Genomic DNA, 20,571 nt, shown 5'->3' with positions numbered 1-20,571 from the left:
GGCACACTTCTAAATACCCCTGAAGCAGGCAAAAAAACAGAAAAGAACCTGCACTTGCCTCTTCAGTGTTTCCCAAAGCCAGACTGTTCCTTAGTGTGCAAACAGTGCTGAAAAGTATCTATGCTGGCACATTTGCTATGGTGCCCTTTAGATCTTTACTACCAGGAAGGATATTCACAAGCTGTGACCTTCTGCCATCTGCCAGGAAAAAGCAATTGATATTTCATTCTGATTTGTATATCTATGTGTGCACATGTGTATATGTGCGTGTGTATGTGAGTTTCAATTAATTCAGATAAAGCATTCATGTCCAAGAAGTGTTCAGAAAAATAAAGATTATATATGGAATCACACAGATTGTGACAAACATTAAATAAATAATGGCTCAAATGGATTTGCTTTTCTGTGTTATACATCACGTCATACAGCCAATGTCACTCTAATTGCACTGAGTAGCTGCAGAAAAGTTTTCTGTACTGTTGTTTAATTTCTGCTGCAAATATTTTAATGAATCTAGTTTTATATTCACTAAAGCCTGATGTTATCAAATTCTGTGAAGTGTCTTGAATACCGAAATCCTTATAGAGGGGAAAGTTAGGCTGGTCTTACAGTCTTGTAATCTTGGTTTTATAGGCTATGTGCCTGTTGTTTTCCCTCTCAGACCTTCATAATGTATTGGTTAATTAAAACCAAAGAGAGAGGATGGTAAGCTCTCTAAGATGTCCTTTCATTATAAATATTATGAACATAAGCAGCCAGATACAGAAAAGATCCCTTTAGTCCCCCCTATTGAAGGGAAAGGTTGCAGTATGAGCTCAGTCATGTTATTACACCTGAGATAATCCACAGGAGGAGTACTGCATCAAACTAGATTTTTCAAGTTCTCCTTCTCCTGAGAAGTACTCAGCAGGCTTTATTTGCCTGCTGTTGTCTTACGGACAGGATTAATGTCAAGAAACTCACTGCCACATCCATCACCACCACACTCATCAATTTATAAAAATAACAAACTTGCCAAATATATTTCTTTATGGAATAAGAACAGGCTAAGGAAACCTCTTACTTGGTGAGATCATACCAAACATATACCTGTTCTTTTTAAACGAGCATTTTTGGGGGGTGGGAGGGTAACCTCAATTTGGGAGGTCCTCGGTTTCTCTGAGGGATTTTCATAAAGGAAAGGAGCAGGCAGACTGGGAACACTCTTCTACAGTTTTCTGTATCAACATTTTTGTATCAGAAATCTCCTGCCATGCTGGGAAATACTTGGGAAAAATAATCTGAAAAAAAAAGAGAAAAAAGAGAAAAAAAAGGAAAAAAAAGAGGCCTAGATGAAACACAGATGCTTCCAGCCCAAATTATTGGGTCTCTAGCTTTCCTTCACAGGCAGAAAGTGATGGGCTCAAAACTGAAGATAGAAATCTTCACCATTGCAGAAAGCCTCAGGATCCCTGAATGAGATAGAAGTCACCAATATAATTTAAATCTTTTTCTAGAGGTGATTATACTTTTTTCAAGCATTTGATACTGGAGTGATACCCTGCTATTTTTGCTTAACAGAAAGAATTGGGAAGCAGGAGATGAAGATGCTGTCCCAAATCCAAACACTTGCTTTCAGTAGTTACTTTAGCCTCATTTTAATACAGCTCATTTCTTGATTAAGTGGATGCACACCTGAAGCTTAGAGAGGAATCCAGTATTAAACTAGTCACCATTAAACTGACTGAGGTCCTCAATTTTGAGTATGTGTGGTCAGTTCCCACCAAAGGCAAGCTAGACCCCTGCATCTTCAAAATCATCCCACACCATCATATATCAGTTTTGCTATCAAATTTGTTATGGGGGAGGGACTGAACTGATGTTACCATGGTATTATGAGGTTTCAATGAGTATTTTACAAATTTTCTTTATCTTTTAAAGGATGGAGTAGACTCTGCCTTTTCCTCAGAAAGCTTATGAGAAACAATGAGAAAAACATCTTAAAGTTAGAATTACTGTAACAGTACATGACCCTCTGGTTTATGTGGGCACTGTTGAATAAAGATGGCTAAAACCCTTTTGTCTCTTCTTACTCATCAGCAACTCAGATTTAAAAAAAAAGAAAAAAAAGGAAAAAGGGGGATCAAAATGCACTGAACACTGCCCCTCGGATGCGAGGCTTAGAAGGGCGGGAGGGTCCTTCTTAGAGTTCAGATCCTTCTTAGAAACTGATGGGATCTGTCCTCCCACACTTGAGTAGGCAGAAAGTCCACACATCTTTTCAGAATATTCAGGCTGTATTAGTTCAGAGGGAAAGCAAACATCTTTCCGCAAGGCTCCAGTATTAATTACACTGAAGCTTGAAGATGAGGCTCTCTCTCAGAAAAGAGACTGACGTGTTTCCTCTCAGAGTCTGAAATGCATATTAGTGTCTGCACAAGTTGAATAATTGAGACAAAATGAACCATCTTAAGGAGGAAATGGAAAGAATGCAGATTTTTGTTGTCTGTCCTGCCAGCCTGACACAGCTCCTCACAGTTAGACAGAGAAAAAACATTCCCCTAGGACTCTCACTGTGAGGAAAAATGAGTGAAATTTGCAGTTGCTTGGTGACAAGAGCGTACCCATGGAAGGCTATCATAGCTCAGATGACACCCAGTCATTACTCTTTGCTCATGCTTTAACTTGATCATGCTCTTTTGAGGATGTTAACTTGTTCATCCCTTCTTTTGGGAAGGGAATGACTTCTGCTTCAACTATTTTAACCCACTGTGGATATGAGTCTGGATTTTCAGGAGTGAAAGGAAACTTTGAAGTAAATTCTTCAAAATTCTGCCTGTCATTAGGCAAACAGATTAAATTAGCTAATTCAGCAAGAAAACAATAGATACTAAAAATTAATGCAGCAAGATCCTAAAGGAGTAAATATATTTGGAGGATAATGAACTTAAAACAAGAGACTGAACTGTAGAGCCCGACTTAGAACAGGGTACTGTTGTTGATTCACCCAAAGGAGTACTGTAGAATGAGGCAGTGAGCAAAAGCTTTGATATCTTTGCTTTCGGAGCACTAGAGTCAAAGGACATGCATATGGTTAAATAAGTTGAAAGGCTTCTTTGGCTGCCTAACCAGGTCACACAGCTCCTTCAGAGGGTATCTGCAGAGGCAATGTCATGAAGGAGGACATCAACAAAAGGTGCCAGGAGAAGTGTGCAGCTCTGACAGGCAACAAAATGCTGTGAGCAATCTAGTGCCTGCAAGAAATAAAACCAGCATCTGCTATTTCTGAAACATGTAAAGCTCCAAACTTGGGCACCGTAAGGAGCCATTATATAAGAAAAAGTCACCACATTTGAGACACTCTGCAGAATAAAGTGGTACTGTGGATTGTTAAGTTTGCTTTGTACTTATAGTACTTGGCTGAAACTTTTTAATACAGAAACATTCAAAATCTTTAAAAGTAGTCCTGCGTGATGATGGGAGAAAATTCATGTTTAAGAAACACCAAAGTGAAGTATATTATGTTACCACTTGCTCTACCTCTAAAAACACATCGCAGCTATGTTCAAGCACATAATAAATTAAAGATGTAGTATTACCATATATGCTATAGAAAACTCTAGTCCACACCTACCATCTATTAATCCACTCCTGCTCCTCTGAAAATCAAGTGCTTTTTTCAGAATGGCCTCAATGGTCAAGATGAGGCTCATTTATTCCCTTTTTAGCAAAACAAAGGTATCAAAACAGATGGATGCCTGGGAAGTTAATCACATACAAACTATATGTAATATTTTGAATTCAGCAAAGCTCAAGCATGTACTTAAATGCTTTGCTGACTCAAGGCAGATTTAAACATATGCTAAGTGCTTTGCTGAAATTGGGCCCAGTTCTTGCCAAAAGAGCACTTAATCATGAAATAATTTCAGGGCTGTTAAAGCTTGCCAGCTATAGAACAAACCCCCTTAAAATGCCTTTTCCATAAAGAGTGGACACTTAAACAATCTTTTAAACTCTAATTTCTATTTAAAATCATTTAATTTTTGACACTATTTCACTCTCATTATTGTTAATTTCATGCACTAAGGAATAGTTATTTCTTTTTTGTAGTTAACTTGCTCCCCCTGCCTTGCTCTTGAAGTAAGATCATTTTAGTGTTAGTAATACAACAGTACTCTTGTATTGGGCAGACCAGACCGCACAGTCAGCTATGGTATGAAAGGAAGTATAGGAAATTATTTTAATGCTATATGAAGCTGAAATGCTGTATAGTGTAAGGAAGGTGTAAATGCAGTCATAGCATGTCAGGCTAAGAGACCAGGCACTTCAAGATCCAAGCAAAAGTAGAAAAAATATCCTGAATTCTATGTCATTTACTTGAGAAGTTTTTAAAAATTGGAGAATAAAAACTGGATTTCAGATTAGAAAGCTTAGTGTAAAATAACCTATTTCATGCTCCATTTAAATAAATGCTATCTGTAAAGAATTGAAGGTTGTAAAGTAAAACCCTCTAACATTGGAAAATCCTTCCCCTTTGATGGCATGCATTGTGACATTAGCTAAGAATTTGTTTCTCCGTTCCTGATCTAGTTTACATGATCCAGCTGGCAGTTTAAGATCTTTTACTCTGCAATAGTTTCTAAGCCCTAAAGTTGCAATCAAAATGTTAGTAGGTTGGAACGATTTGTGGAATGTATCTACATCCAACTGATAGATTCCTGTAGATGTTAAGGGAAGGCTGAGCAATGGACTACAATAGCCATAAGTTAACTGCTGTAAATGCAGCTAAAATGTATTCCTGGCAGACCAGGAACAGAGTTAGCTGCCAGACTTGACTAATTCTAGTGGAAACTCTCTGGGACAAACAGTTGCAGAGGGGGACCCAGCTTCTCTTGTCCGATTTTTCCACCTACTGTGCAAAGACACCCAGTGCTTTAACTCTGTCTTTAAAATGAGAAACTGAATAAGTCAGAGTATTTAACTACCCAAAGATTTAAGGTGGGAGTGAGGAAGAAGACCGATAAGGAATAAGTACACTAACCTGGACCAGAAATGAAGCCTCTGCGATTCCAAAGGACTACAGAATGATCCTGAATCTAAACCCAAAGAGCCTGAGTAGCAGCATAAATACAGGTAAGGCTATATTATTTTGTTTACCACTGCATATTCCCTATGCTACCTGAGTGAAGATTTATTTTGTCCAGATATCAAATACAAAGCCTATCCATATGCATGTAATATGCTACCTTCATCATTTGTCCCTGAAGAGTTAAACTGCAAACCTAGAAAATAAATTCTGAGGACTGCTGTACTTACATTATCAGAAAGTCTGAGAGGGTTAGCATCAGGGACTAGAAAACTGAACATAGTATCCCATCTATGAAAATGAATTGCTAGGTAACACCTGTGTTGCAGTCATACATACAGAGATGCTAACCAGGGGCTGTGGCTTGTCTCCTTATAAAGGGAAACTTCGGGGCACACGGAGCCTTGTACGGGACACTCAGACATAAGATCCTGAAGAGATTTCAGGATGGCAAACTCTACTAGGGCCCTGCCTGAATATGGCGAGAGAAAAAGAAAGGCATTTCTCTTCTTTTCCTCTTTCCAAAGTACTTACATGGGGGAGTGGGTATCATCTCCACCCCTTAACATCCAATTTGCACAGATTTTTGATGTCTCCTTCCTTGGGCTGTATGTCTGCCCAAGAGGAGGATGAGAAGTTGGACAGAAGATGGAGTCGGTGTGCACTCAAAAAAGGGGAAAAGGAAAAAGGCCAGATCTCAGAAGAAACACTGTGAATAAAATATAACCTGTCATTCGACTCTTGGAAGCTACCTGATTGGGACAAACATGAAAAAGAGCCCATGATAATTTTGGCTGTTCTGATATGATTGTAAACTTTTCAATAAATGTGCTGAATGTTACTAACCTTTTGTACAACTCACATGCTTTTAGCAATCTTTGAACCTAATTCTTTGAGCCTAATTCTTTCCTATAGATAATCATTAAAAGATAATCAAAGAACTCAACACTTTAATGAACTTTTTCCTCCATTTCAAAGCATACCTGCTGTCCTATAAGCCTTGCCTATTTGTATTATTTCTTCCCTTTAAAGTGGGAGAATAACACTGTTTTTTAAAGTATGGCAAGTATAAAATATCTACCCTTTCCTGCTGACGTTTTATTTGCTGTTGGTGGCCTGGGATCTAAGAATTAAAATAATTTGTTAAATGAAATACTGTCCGTCACCATTAGAACTCTTATTGTTTAAACAACAGTCACTTTCAAGGTGCACAGGTATTCAGGCAAGTAAATCTTAATGATTCTTGGAAAAAAATATTATGCCTTCCTGAACACATTGCAGATGCTTATTTTATATTTCCTAAGGTAAGACAATGTTCCAAATGGGGACTTTTTTCTTTTTTTTTTCTGTTTGATGCTGTTAACAGGGTAGAAAGGAGCTTCTAATTTCTTTTTTTACTGTAAAGAAACTAAATGCATACCACAGTAAGTGCATATCTTTTTTTCTGAATATACTAAATTTGAAGTCCTGGAAAGTGCTTATGGTTCCAGAAGTTCATAATTTTACACAGGAAATCCCTGCATCACATAGAAGTGGAAATTGAGAAGGCATTTTAGGGAAAAAAATCTTTATATACTTGCTCCGACCTTCCCTGAGAATCTCTTTTTGACCACTATCAGACGTACTCTATTGGGGTGTCTCTACACAGGAAAACTCTTCCTGCATTATGTAGAATGATCTGAACCTCTTAAACTGATCCTCTGGTCAGATTTTTCAGAATAACTTGTTCCTAGTAATCTGTACCTACCTTATGAACTCATTTCCTGCAAAATGTCATTCTTTCCTTCTACTTCTTTCCAATAGTGGAAAAATCGGAGGCATAATAAAGGAATAATAACTCTAGCACAACTGACAGCATCAGTTTGAGAGACTGGATGCAACTAACGGAGCATTTAAAATGGGCTCTTCCTCTGTCATACTTATTTTATTCTTTTGTGGTCTAAACTAAACTTCCCTAATATTCAAGGGAAATTAGTGTTCAAAAAGAGTTTATATTATGAACTCAAGGGGAATAATATGATTTTTATTTTATTTTTTTGTGGAGAGGAAGATGTGAAAAATTAGGCATTAAAAATTAGTGATTAGGAAGGTATGTTTCAGTACAGAATCTGTTAAACATGCTGTAAAATTAAATTAAAAATTGCAAGGCCATTCCAGGGAAATTCTGAGCTGCAATTAAGATTTAATTTTTACAGTGTTAAAAAGACTTGAATCTGATTTTTCACTCAGGCTAATCATCAGGGAAAAGCACTATCATTAGTGCTGAAAGAAGGTGCAAAAATATTGTGTATAATGTTAGGTTATTCCATGAAGGGGATTCACCCAACCTTGATCCTAACTGAGGAAAAATGGCAGTGTTTTGCAGGACCTAGTGGCTATGAAGCTTCTTTATATGTGCCAGGGAACATGGTGCAGTGCAACTCAATCACCTTTGTTGTTAATATGGTTGCAAAAATTCTTAACATGGTTGTAGTCTATGCCAGCTAGCACTTTCCCAACAACTTTTGGGTACCTTTCATCAATTAGCGCTGGCCAGGAACCATTACTAAACAGCAACAACTGCAGGGTTAGATATGCAGTGGGCTCTGAGCGTTTTTCTGAAGTGTGGCTAAGGAGGGACAGGGGTGAGCATAGATGTGCGGACACATCTCCTACCTGAGGATCTCAGTTCCCCAGCAGTGGGATGGAGCACGTGCTCAGCACATACCCCTTGGTGCCGAGAAACCTGAAAGCTTCTGTCCTCTGAAGCATGACCTAGTTACAGAGCATGCTGTGCTCCCTATAAAATCCTGTGAAAGAAACCTATGCCTTTTTCTCAAGGAAAAAGGATTTCAGTCCTTCAGTGAGATGTAAATGCAAACAAGAAGAGGATTAATGGAACCACTTTAGAGTTTTATTACTCTTTAGAGTGAGACTGGGGCTTTGGGGGACAAAGTCTTTGGCTCTATTACTGGCCTAGGATGTCCCCTGCTCTCTCCCTGCTGAAGGGCTCTTGCTCTTATTTGCTGCTATTGCTGACTCTTCAGTTTTAGAGATACAATTGTTTGAGTCATCACAGAATGAATCAGATAAGGAAATTATTTAGCTTTAAATTAACTTTGACAACACCACCATATCAGTTTCTGTTTATGCCTGTGCTGATAGATAGATAGATAGATAGATAGATAGATAGATAGATAGGCAGGCAGATTTTCTGTAAGGCTAGGTCAGGCCCAGACCTGCCCTGCTGGCATCGCTGTGGAGGAAGTGCATCACGGTGTAAGAAGAGGAATGAGCGGGAGGATTTGGACAGGAATATCATAAGACAGTGTAACAGGAAAAAACTTAGCATCATGAAATTGCTGCATCAGTATCTTCAACCCCTGTTTCTCCCTTCTGAATAACAGCACTTGAAACAATTCTGCTTTTCTTTAAAGCCAAATGTTATGCTCTGCAGCCCAACTTCAGTTGAGTGCCAGAGTGGTAATTTTCAAGTTAGAGGATACAGTACACAAATTTGAAAATATCCACTTTGAAAATCAAGTAACAGATATTCATTGAGAGTGATTTCCTAGAGCAGCCATCAGTTTCCAGTCTCAGAAGTTCTCATAGACTTCAGAATTCCACAATAATTTTCTTTACTCTCACCATTTAAATATATAGAGATAAAAACAGTGCACAATGTATTAGACAGAGATTTCTTCACCAGTGATACTGAGACCAAGAACACATGTGATATAGAAGCACTGGAAGATGACCAGCTGTGCTTTCAGTCTGTTCAGTATGCTAATAGGAATAAACCTTCAGCTTTAAGCATTCTGGGGTACAGGTTACAATGTAATAAGAGATGTGAAAGAAAATGAAATATGAAATTGGATAATGGACTTAATTTACTGTACTAATAGGCAGCAGTCTGGCTATGATGTTGCCAAACAAGCATATTTAATATTTCGCTATGGTGAGTTATTCTGGGTGTAAATTAATTTTCAGAGATCAGTGCCATTTGGGGAGGGGAAGCAAAAATGTAGAAGTCAAAAAGCTATTGCTCTTTATCATCTATAAGGCAAACTAGATATTTAGAAACATGTCAGAACAGATGAACCCATTTTATTTGTCCATAACAAGCCATGCCAGTTTTTCCCCTTTTCAATATCTTAAGCAGATTAACTGTCACCACCATTCCTGCCAATAAGCAGACTCATTGGAATATTTTTCAAAAATGAACACAAATATTGGAATCAAGCAGGTGGGATTAATTAATTATAAACATATGGTTCTAACATAATGATTTCTGCAATGCAGTGTGGAGACATCTAAGGGTCTAGCTATACAACACACTTTGGCAATAGTGTGTAATAAAAGTAGGTTTACTTACAAAAATTATCAGTTACACAGATACAAACGTTTGTGGAGCCAGGCTCACTAAAATGATCCAGACTCAACACCCTGTCACACACACACACTTTTAGGATATTTTTGTTCTAAGCCATGGCAATGATCCGGTTTACAGTATTTTCCCAGTTGTGTTAGCACAACTGAATATGGTGTCAAACTGAGGCAAAACCACAGAAGGCAGGGATTGGGAGGTGTGGGGAAATGGGACTTCTAAAGCCTGCTTCACACAGTTAATGGTTGCATGATATGCCCTACACTAGCCTATATCAACTGCAATTCCAGGCTGCAAAACCTTTTGTGATAGAGGAAATTTAAAAGATTCCCAGCTTGCATCTTTGACCAGTTCCTAGTCTGCTCTACTGATGCAAGTTATTATTCCCTTAGTTGGTGATTCAAAAATTTGGGGAGTTGCACCCTGAGCTAGGTCACTGAAAAGATCTGGGTTAGAGAAATACAGCCAGAGAACACACTTAAAACAAAGAAGAAAAAAAAAGCTCACTTCACAGAGCCACATAGCCACACAAAGCTGAACCAGTTGGAGGCAAGAAGAAGCAGGGACAGCGGGCTGCAAATGGGGAGAGAGGGGATCGGGACTGTTCAGACTCTGCTGCCCAGAAAGGTTCCCGTGGAGTGTGCCCCTGCAATGCTAGCACCAGGCTCAGCTCAGCTGCACAGAGCCTGGAGCAGCATAGGCCACCCTGCTTTAGAGTAAAGGAATATCATGGCTTTTATACCTATTACATTTTCACATGCAAATTCCCTTTTTTTGTTAGCTAATTTAAAGCTTGGGAAAACTACAAATATTCTGAGTATTTATATTGTTATTCAAATTATTGGGTTTTACTAAATTAAGCAGAAATACAATGGGGCTTTTTTGAAGATGACTGTGAAGCAGAACAGAGCAGAAATTAATAAAAAGTGGTAGGTTTTTACAATCCAGTCTGAATTCAGATATGAATTAGTGCCACTATTGTATTTGAGCTCCATTTGTTTCTGTAGAAACTACTGCAGGATCAACATTTTGAAAAATCAGATCCCCTTCTTGAAGTGCTTGAAAGTTTACAAGCCTAAGCTGGAAACTCATGTCTGTAAATACTTGCTTTTTGAAAACAGTCTTTAGATTCGATTCATTTTTTTGGTTTCCAGCCCTGCAAAAAAAGCCCAGCATGGCACCTTACTGTCACAAAAGTCAGAAACTCGCTACAAAAATTTTTAGAGGACAAGAAGCCATTAGAAATGCTAGAGAGCCATTCAAAATGCTATCGTTCTTCACAAAGAACTTGCATACAGATTCTCACAATGAAATGTATTTTAGTTCAAGCAGACAAAAAGCCAAAACAGTGGCTTTTGTATAATCCAGTAGATGGTGCTATGATGCAATAAACTGGTTCAATAATACAAGAAATGCATTGAATATGAGGAGAGATTATATTTAGTCCTTTACCTGGTGCTGCTGGTTTTGTGGCATTTGGTTTGGCTGCAGGAGCTTTTGCTGGCTCTTAAAAAAAAGAGAACAAATTAAACCAATTACTACAAAGAGTTATATCTTGAAAGACAGAAATATGAGGAAGATTTCCAATGAAAGATACAGCCTGGGGCAAATTTTTCAGTGGTGAATCAGCCAAAAAGATTACCCAGAGAGGAAAGAACTAAGTTGCTTTCAGTTAACTCAATGGCATGAACAAAATAGCCTGCCAAAGGGCTAAAGCAACTGTAAACTCTTGCCATTAGCCACTGACTCACTTCTTTTACTTTTTTCTACCTGCTTATTCCATATCCATTGGCAAAGCAGAGTGAAGCAGTTATCTATGGGATTCTGTGGGAATTCAAAGGGAGGTAGGAGCTCAAACCCAGCAGAGCTGGCAGCTGGGAGCAGGTACCTCACACTGAAGCATGATCTGAGGAAAGGCGGGCTCCATGTTCACAGGCCATGCTATGCTCAGGACTTGTGAGAAATTACAGCCTCTGCTGCAGAGAGGCAGTGCAGTGGCACCATCCCTAATGGCTGGGCCACCCAGGCTTCGTTATGCTCAGGTGGTGGTGGTGGGGTTCACTGCTGTCGGCTGTGACCACTGTTGGGAAGTCTCAGCCCCCACAGGATGCAGAGCTCAGCAGAAGGTAGGTGAAGCCACCAGTCCTGGCGGCAAGGTTTGGCCTCTCCAGATAGGCAGCATCTTTTGGCCAGAAGCCTCTACATTTGATCTTGCAGTTGTGAGAGGCAGGAGGTTCTGAGCCAGCCTACAGAAGCTGGCCTTTTTTTGTGAATTCAGCAACGGCACCTCCTGAGTTCCCATAGCTGTTCAAAATAGCATCCTTTCCCCTAACCTGAATCCAATCCTGATGAAAAAGGTAAAAAATTGAGCTACTTCTCCAAAGTATGTTCACAGGCACTGATACTCCAGGAGCCTCTCTCCATGCTGAGGAATGGAGGAACATCAGGGGAACAACTCAATCTTTGATACTGCACTTGAAACAGCAATTACTGGGTTCTCCTAGTAGAGAAATAACCCCTCTCAGGCTGCTTAACTGTAGTTCTTCTGATCTCAGTCTTTCCACGAAACATTTACACTATCCCCTCTTTACTGAAACAAAACATTTCCTTGTGGAATGAAGTTCCAAATGATGAAGGTGATGAAGGGTATGTGAATCCTCAAAGGACAATTTGAGAATCTCAGCCCTAAGTAGAAGAATCTGACTAGTCTTGTGGATTTATTCACTCTTTACTAGAGTTTAGTTATACCTTTGTATCCTCAGGAACTACCAAAACAGGCTGTACTTAAACCAAGATAATTTAACAAATATCCATAAGCTAAACTCCACTGGCTTTCATAACAGATTTTTTATATCAACTAAAAAATCCCTCTAACTAAAAATTCACATTTCCATATTGTGAGAGGAAATAATTAATCATTTTAATCACAATCTGAATTACAGAATGCCAAAAAAAGTTAGTTAATCCTTCACATCTGTCACTGTGTTATTACAAAGAAAAAGAATATGGCTAAATCAGGAATGTAATTTGAGTTCTTCCCCTCCAGTCTTTTGACAAGTTCATGAAAGATGTATCAGATTGTCTTGTGAAACAGAATGAAAACAAAATATAGTTTTGCAAGTGTGCGATTGTTTTGTTTCCATCTATTTAAAAGTCTGCAGCAGATAATTATATCCTAATTTATTTGGATCTTAATTATTATCACAGTATTGTAATTAATTGGGGTACTCACCCCTCCTTCAGGGAAACATGTAGAAGAAGACCTTGAAGAATGGTTTCCTTAGAATTTTTTTCTTGAGTGCCTGCTCCTGCAGAAGCAGGAGATCCAACACACATATTCTGCTCCTGCAGAAGCAGGAGATCCAACACACACATTCTGCCAGTGGCAAGATGGACTTTTTTCAAAACTGCAGGACTCCTGCATTTATTCCCTTCTCCCTCAGGTAGAGCGTGCTGGCCAACAACACTTTTTTGGGGGCTTCTTAACATCTCTGAAAATAAATGGATTCTGGATTCTTTTTGGTCCACCTAAATTTTTGTTTTCATTTGAAATACTCTATTTTTGAGCAACCAGAATAATTTTGATTGAGGAAAAAATAACATGAAGGACATTTTTGACCAAAAATTTCTGTAATTTATTTATATATTTAACTTTTTAGTAGCATTAAAACAAAGGTGGAAGTGTTTTAAAACTTTTTTGGAAGCATATGCTTTTTAGTTTGTAATTCACAAAATGTTTCAGGGTTAATTACTCTGCATCTTTATATGAACAAGTTTCAGCTGAAAATTTCATCCTGCAAGTTTCACTCAGGCAATGCAGCTGCAAAGTTCTGCAGTGGCAGCTGCTAGGAAATACTCCTGTTAGAAGAACTATGTGCTCAAATCAATGGAGCCTTCAAGGCCCACTTGCAGACAGGCAGGAATATCACTAATAGGTCATTATTTGTAGAGTAAATCCATTATACCTTTTGTTCAATGTTTTTGCAAAATTTGAGTGGGAAAACCATGTATGAGCTTTTCTTGGATGCCAAAAGAAATCTTTTCATAAATTCCTGAAAAACCGAGGCTGGTAAGGGATTCTACAGAGAATACTTAAGCTTCTGCCATAAAGCTGGGAAAGATCGTACATGGAGCTCGGAGTCAGTGCCTTCTTTAATCATGCATTTGACTGAGTCTTTGAAGCCTCAGATATTTCCTAATTTTTATTATACATCATACTTTCAGAACAAAGATTCTGAGCAGTTGGAGTCTTGCCATCAAAACTACTTGTAACTATCTTCACTGTGTTGAGGCATTAATGCTTACAAATTTGTAGAAAAGAAAGGTGCAAGAGTTCCCTTGTTACCAGTGCCATGTTCCGAGAGAATGGTTTTGCTATTTATGCAGAAAAGCCCAGTCCCAATATTTCTGCAGCCTCAGAAGTCTCTCCCTGTGAAGCTGAGGTAACTGGAAAGGCAATGCCATGGTTTTGCATTTGTGAACAGGCTCCATTTACACAAGTCTGATGGTCGTCAGGTGACCCTCTGCAAACCTGCTGGACCCTGAATCTTCTCAGCATGCTTACCAAACTTGCTGCTACTGAGAGCACACTCGGCTGAGACCTCACTTGACATTTGCTTCCCTGTGAAACCTTTGTTTTTGAAGACAGTGACAGAAAGAGGGGAAGGCAGAACTGTCAGTCACAAAGAAGAGTATGGGATTAGAAATAGCATAAGAATGAATTTTAAAAGTACAAGGCAGCTGGAGTCTAAATTTGTCATTTTTCAATTATAAATGGTGTAGCTACTTTCTTCTTTGTGTTTTCAACAATTCAATAACTATAATTTTGGATTATTGAAACATGCTGTTTGAAAGTACATGACATGTAAAAGAGATCATAACTTACTGCATAATAGTGTCTTACTTTTAAGTTCTTTGGACACAGCAGCTTCTTTTTTATCTGTAAAATAAAATAAAAAAAACCCCATGCATGAAAACATAGTTAGAAAGTGGGTAGGTAGACAGAAAACAGCAGTATGTGCTTTAGAGGTAAACACCTGATTTGCTGCAAAGTGCACTGGAATAATACAGTGAATCGCTTGAATTCTGTTTCATGGTAGAGTTGCATTAATTTAATTTACAGTGCAAATGCAACAAAGTCTGGTTGAATAGGAACACTCTTGTTTAGTTTAAGTATAGTAATCTGTGGGATACAACATATGATTGAGTTACCATGGCTTACATGTGCTTGCTGTGCCATGTTTACTCCCCATGTGACATTCCCAGATTGCAGCAAATGCAAGGGAAAATGCAATAGGAATCTAAGAATAGAGACATATAACAAAAGGGATTATCAAGTCTAGTCTTCCTAAAATTGCTGACAACCATACAAATGACGCCTAGTTTGGAAGGCTTCACATAACACCTAGCCAAAACTCATGCTGCAACATATTTCCCAGCTGTCAAAACAAACAGAAGATTTATAGTTAAAGAGAAGAGACAAAAAGAATCTAAGCCATCCTTCCAGTCCAGCCTGGAGAAAAGATACCCCCTGCTCCCAGCTTTTCCGAGTGTTCAGCTGAAATTCAAGCTAATACAATTCTCTCACATTTGTGACAAAGAGCACACGCATGGCTGTCACCATAACTCAGCCAGTGTGGAATAGCCTGCAAACCTGAAGAAACTTAGTCCTATGTCTCAACCATTTAAGAGCAGGTAAAATCTGTCCTTGCTTAATTTAAATGAAGTTAAAGTAACTCAGCTATATCAAAATCCAACGTAGCCAGACAGCCTATCAGATAGACTTAACTAAGCTGTTTAATCTCATCTCTAGTTAAGATAGCACAACTCTTCTACTGTAGGACATTCTTATGGTGGGTGAGGGAAGATGTGGAATTTTTACCAAGTAGGTGCAAGGGAGCAGAAATATTCAGAGATGGATTATATTTTCATTATAATTGTTTGTCCAATTTAACATCTGAGATCTTATTTGGTTAGCAAACTGGGTCACTTTGATAACTGTACTGGGGGGCTGACATACCTTCTTCACTAGCATCATCTGTGCATTCTGTGCTAAGAATTGATTCATGAAAGCTCTGTGAGACAGGAAAAAAGGAGATGCGTAGAGTGGTTGTAGAAGTTAATCTCTTGGATGCTCATAAGGAAATGAGCTTCCTCGATTAATCTATGTTGAGTCTAGAATATAGGTGTGCTAATGCTGATATCCACAACATGAATGAATGATAAATTAATTGCTCTCTTAAACACTAATACAAGAAATACTTCAGGGCAGAAGCTGCCAAACTAAGTAGCTTGCAAAACCAAGACCATTCCATTACTGATAACGATACAAAGTTGCTTCAGTTTCTGTTGCTCTCTAAATTGCTGTGAAAAAGTTGATATGAGATAAAGTAATGCAAATGACTGCCAAGTAGTCTAATAAGAAGTCGTGAAAAATTCAGGGAAAAATATATTTCTATTTGGGTGATATGCTGCTCTGAACTAAAATGTTTCTAGGTTAATCCTTTGCTTCCACTAACTCTCTGTGAAAGCATGTTTTGCAGGCATTTCTTCAAAGTATGATAATTACTACATTTAGATGAAATTAATCATAAAGCAGCTTTCAGCCATGTTATCTAGCTAAGGAGCCTGTTGAAGCCTTCAAGAGGCGCCTATCAGTTGCCAGATATGGAAATTTTAAAAGGTGTACATTGCAGTGATATGAATCATTTATCACAATAATCTGCTATTGCTGTAGGTTATAAAAAAATAAATAAATTGGCAGCATCATTTACAATAACAGAGAGGATCTAAATAAAGCCCTCAAGCTCTTTCTTTCATTTTTTCATATAAGTCATCATTTATTAGGACAACATACTTTAATATATTTTAGAGCCATAATTTATGTTAAAAGAATCAATGTGTTTTCCCATCATCTGAAATACATAGCATACAGTAAAATCTGAGTAAATATCTGAAGAATTTTTCCTAGTAAAGAAAATCTTACAATTTGCTCTTATATTTAAGAGCAGAAAAATTACCAATAGCTGATTCCAATAGCACATAATGATAAGAAAATGTAAATATTTTTACTCTTAGGATACTCTTTTCAAGCCAAGATGCCTAAAGTTAGATTTCTAAATCCATATTTACGCATCTAGGCTAGGATGATTTACAAAAAAATGTCCAGAAGAGATTTTGTTGGACCCTAAAGCATGGAGATCCTTTTGAAAGTATATAACATTTACATCTAAGCACCTCATGCCTGAATGAAATAAACGACCTAATTGTAAAGCATGGAGTAACCGGTAGATCTGACAAATGGAAGGAAAAGCAATCAAGACTTCTGAATAATAGGTCCCTAAATACAAGCACCTGCTATTCTTAGCAGCTATAGCTCTCCTAAAGGCACAAAGAGCAGGTAACTAAACAACTCACAGGAAACAAACAAACAAAAGAATGGAACAATGAGTTATATTAGTGCAATTAAAGTAAACGAGGTAAATAAGCATTTTGCCTTATTTGTTTTGTTTTCCACAGGTCTAGGGTTTAGATTTTAAATTATTGGAGTTTGCATGTGGTTGGGGAAGGCAGCTCATAATATCTCAGGTCTTCACAGCCAAGATATCTTTTTTTTTTTTTTTTTTTTAAACTCTCTGACCTTAACACTACCCTATCAATTAGTCTGTTTTTCAGGTTAGTTAAGAAGAGAGATTTCCAGAAGAAATTATCTTTTCTCCCCACCTGTGCTAGGCAAAGTATAGACGTTATCCTAAATACCTCTTTGCCAATCAGCCTAGGAAGAATAATTTCCAGAGCTTTAGGCTATTGTCTCTTTAAAACTTCACATATGAAGTCTTGCAACAGGAAAGGCATGTGTATCACATGAAACCGATGGCTACACTTCACCCGAAACCATATAACATCATTAGGACCCATATAACACATTATCATCAGGCCAGGTGTGCTAGCTCCCTTGACCAGCAGTGCAATCAAAGGCACTATGATTGTCCTTGGTACTGGAGACAGAACTATTTGACACCCAGTAACAGGGAATACTTTGTTTTGTTTTGTTTTGTGCAACCTAAAGCAATGAAAAGAATTTTTAGTAAACTCCTGGAATTTACTATAGGAGATCACGACTTTAAAATTTAATATTGCTGGTATTTTGGGTGCCAAATTCAAAGCACTCAATTTTTTAGAAGCTGCTGAGGACCCGTTTTAAATTCAAGTCATCTTTAAGGGCTTAGGTAGACCACCCATATACTAAGACATTGAAAGTTATTGAATACCTCTGACAATCTTAGCCATAGGCTTTTTTGAAAGCACCTTTAACAGGCTTTAACAGGCTAAGCACCAGAGCTAACAAAATCGTTTGTGAGCTGTGGAGGACTGTGAATCAACCTTTTGTTTTACAGTTATTCTCAGGAGATATTTGAAGACAGTTGTATTCTGCTCTGTAGTCTCAAAATGCAAGCACTGTTGTACAATAAAAAACAGCTCCCCTCTTTTCAGGTTTTGATCAGGTTTCTCTTTTACTGGTTCTTGAAAAAGATTAAAGTGTAGTTAAACTTTTTTTATTTTATTAAAAAACCCACAAAATTTTAACAAACATGATCTGACTTTGTTCTTATCTGCACAGGCTATAGGGATCATTTTTTAATTCAAACTAGGAATGAGCATCTGGCAGCCAGCATAGATGTATCTCAGTGAAACAGCAAAGCAGTACTTTATTCTTTTGCCTCTTTTTAGTACAGAGCTCGATCTTTTCCTCAGGCCTCGATCAGCATTCTTTTGAAGTAAACTAGCAGTACACAGTAACTGCAAATGACATCTAAACTACACGAGGCAAGAAAATAAAATAGCCCTCTAAGCTCATACAGTGCTTTTCACGCCAGTGAGTCCCTAGGAGGTTCATAATAAGCCATTAGACAAGGATGCCCCAATGTTCTACTACAGAGTGTCGTTGTCTGCATTTAAACAAATTTACCAAACTGAATATTTCAAACATTGCTCTGATGTGAATTCTGTATCTAGGGTTCACAAAACCTTTACACATTTTTTAGCAATAGATTTATAACATAATGTACATTTAGGAATAGCAGAAGATCTTCAATAGCTTCATACAGCCTATAATTTTATATATAAACAACAATTCTGGGAAATACAAATGTCTGAAATTGTACTCTTTTAAAAAGGTCCTCTGTGCTTTTTCTTTGTAGAAATGTCTCACTCACATATACATACATACATATATATATAAAGGGATTAAAAAAATCCTAAATTAAAGGTTTAATTCAGATAAATGAATATTTCAGAGAAGATATATTGATAGCTCTGCTAATACTATGCTGCTTACAATAGCTGCCTAAAACCAGTTTTATTTCTGAAAGCATTGTTTTGTATATTGTATCAATATAAACCTTTCTTTTAAGAATCTTACTGAAGAACATAATCATAATCTCAAATTTACAATAGAGACTAATTTAAGCATCAGTGCACAACCAGACTGTCTGAATTGTATGACAGATAATATTCTAATCAAACACAAGGTACCCAGTAACTAAGGTTAAGAATGCTAAGAGTGCTTACTAAAGACTAAAAACAAGAATACAAGGATTCCTCTGTCCTTGCTAATCTGAACTAAGCACTGAAACCTTTGGGAATTACTAGATGCCTACTGAATTCACTGAATCAAAAACTAAAGAGAAATTTAAATCTTTAAGTAGTTACTAAAGAAGGAGTTGTCATCCTAAACATTAGCTTGCATTGACTGTCTACCTTCTCTACCTGTTAGCTGATGATCACCTACTAGAATGGACTTAATTAAATCCCATTAGTTGGCTAACGGTCTACACATACCCACAGAAAAATCAAGTGTGTCACACAAGATGACCATAGCTCTATCAGCTGACTCAAAAAGAACCTTTTTAATAGGACTTACGCAAACTCTGACTCGCTTGGCTCTTACCATTGATTTTGACATAGGTATTTAATTAGTTTTGTAATAAAAAGTTGGAGAAGAAAGAGAGAGGAGGTGTGGGGGGGATGCTCCCAGCTTCCCCCCCCCACACACACACATTTGGTGCCAGTTACAAGTAGCCTGAATTCTTGTGTTTTACACTCCAAAAGGGAGGATGTCAAGACTTTGAGATAAGGCCTGCTTGGGCCCCAGGACCTTGAGAAACAAAAGCCTCCTCTCACTGCTGGGGCAGTGTTAATTGCGGTGGTCAGGACTGTCTCCTCCTCATCAGGACCCTGAGAGATAACACCTGCTTTCACTGCTGGGGCCCCATTGCGGACTGGAATTAACTCCTTCTTAGCCCAGCCATGGGATCTCTCCTTGGGACCCCCACTGCAAGAGTAAAGCAGTCATCCACAGTCACTCAAACTCCTTTCTTCAGTGCTGAAGAGTGCGCGAGGCAGCTAGCCTGCCCTTGGGGGTGTTCGGCCACCCCCCCTCAGCCCGCGACTGTGGGTGCGATGGTCATAACAACGACGGAGGAGAGTTGTAGCCTGCAGCAGCCAAGAGCCAGCGACTGCGCCTGCGTGAGGAGAACTGTAACTGGCCTAGCGACGCCACCGCCACCTTCCCCCAAAGGGTATAAATAGGTTGGCCCCGGGGGCCGTCCTCGGCTCTTCGCGGGTGACGGTGGGTCTGCCAACTTGCGGAGCCCCTCCGGACGGGGACGCCCTCCTGCAGTTACTTCCCTGGGATTGAGTGTACGTTGGCCACTGAGGCAACGCGTGGGTAAGATCGATCAGAATTGGTTTGCCTAGTTCATTCGTTTGGGTATTTACAGTTAGTATAAATTAGCTATCCTTTTCTGTTTACTAAGTAGTTACTGTTAGCATAACTTTTAGAGTAATTAGAAATAACTATTCTAGTTGAGCTGGGTTTCTGTTAACAAGAATTCTTGCTTTGTACCATTGCAGCTTCTGCAGTAAATTTTGGTCTTTGAAACAAGTTGCGGAGTCATGCAGTAAATCTCCTCTCCCCCTCCTCCCCTCCCTCGCGCCACACGAAACCCGCCTGGTCCGGGACTGTAAGGTAGTCGGCCGTCCCGCGGCAGGAGGGCGGACAAGTGAACAGAAACTTGAAGAATCAGAGGGAGTTGTGTTGAAAATTGACATGATATTTTCTGACACTGTGAAGTCAGAA

The 20,571-nt window shown here is 38.5% G+C and overlaps 1 protein-coding gene across 1 annotated transcript in view; it reads right to left on the bottom strand.

Annotated features, from left to right (window-relative positions):
- Window positions 1–20,571, bottom strand: part of TRDN (triadin) — a 262,339-nt gene that overhangs the window by 90,801 nt on the left and 150,967 nt on the right. The window contains 3 exon segments of the mRNA XM_067294583.1: window positions 10,884–10,937; window positions 14,335–14,370; window positions 18,255–18,314. Of these exon segments, the coding sequence (XP_067150684.1) occupies window positions 10,884–10,937; window positions 14,335–14,370; window positions 18,255–18,314 (150 nt within the window).

The sequence above is a fragment of the Apteryx mantelli genome, chromosome 3 (assembly GCF_036417845.1).
Source record: "Apteryx mantelli isolate bAptMan1 chromosome 3, bAptMan1.hap1, whole genome shotgun sequence".
Taxonomy (NCBI): Eukaryota; Metazoa; Chordata; class Aves; order Apterygiformes; family Apterygidae; genus Apteryx; species Apteryx mantelli.
The sequence above is the reverse complement of the archived record's forward strand: the minus strand, read 5'-3'. Positions and strand labels throughout refer to the sequence as shown.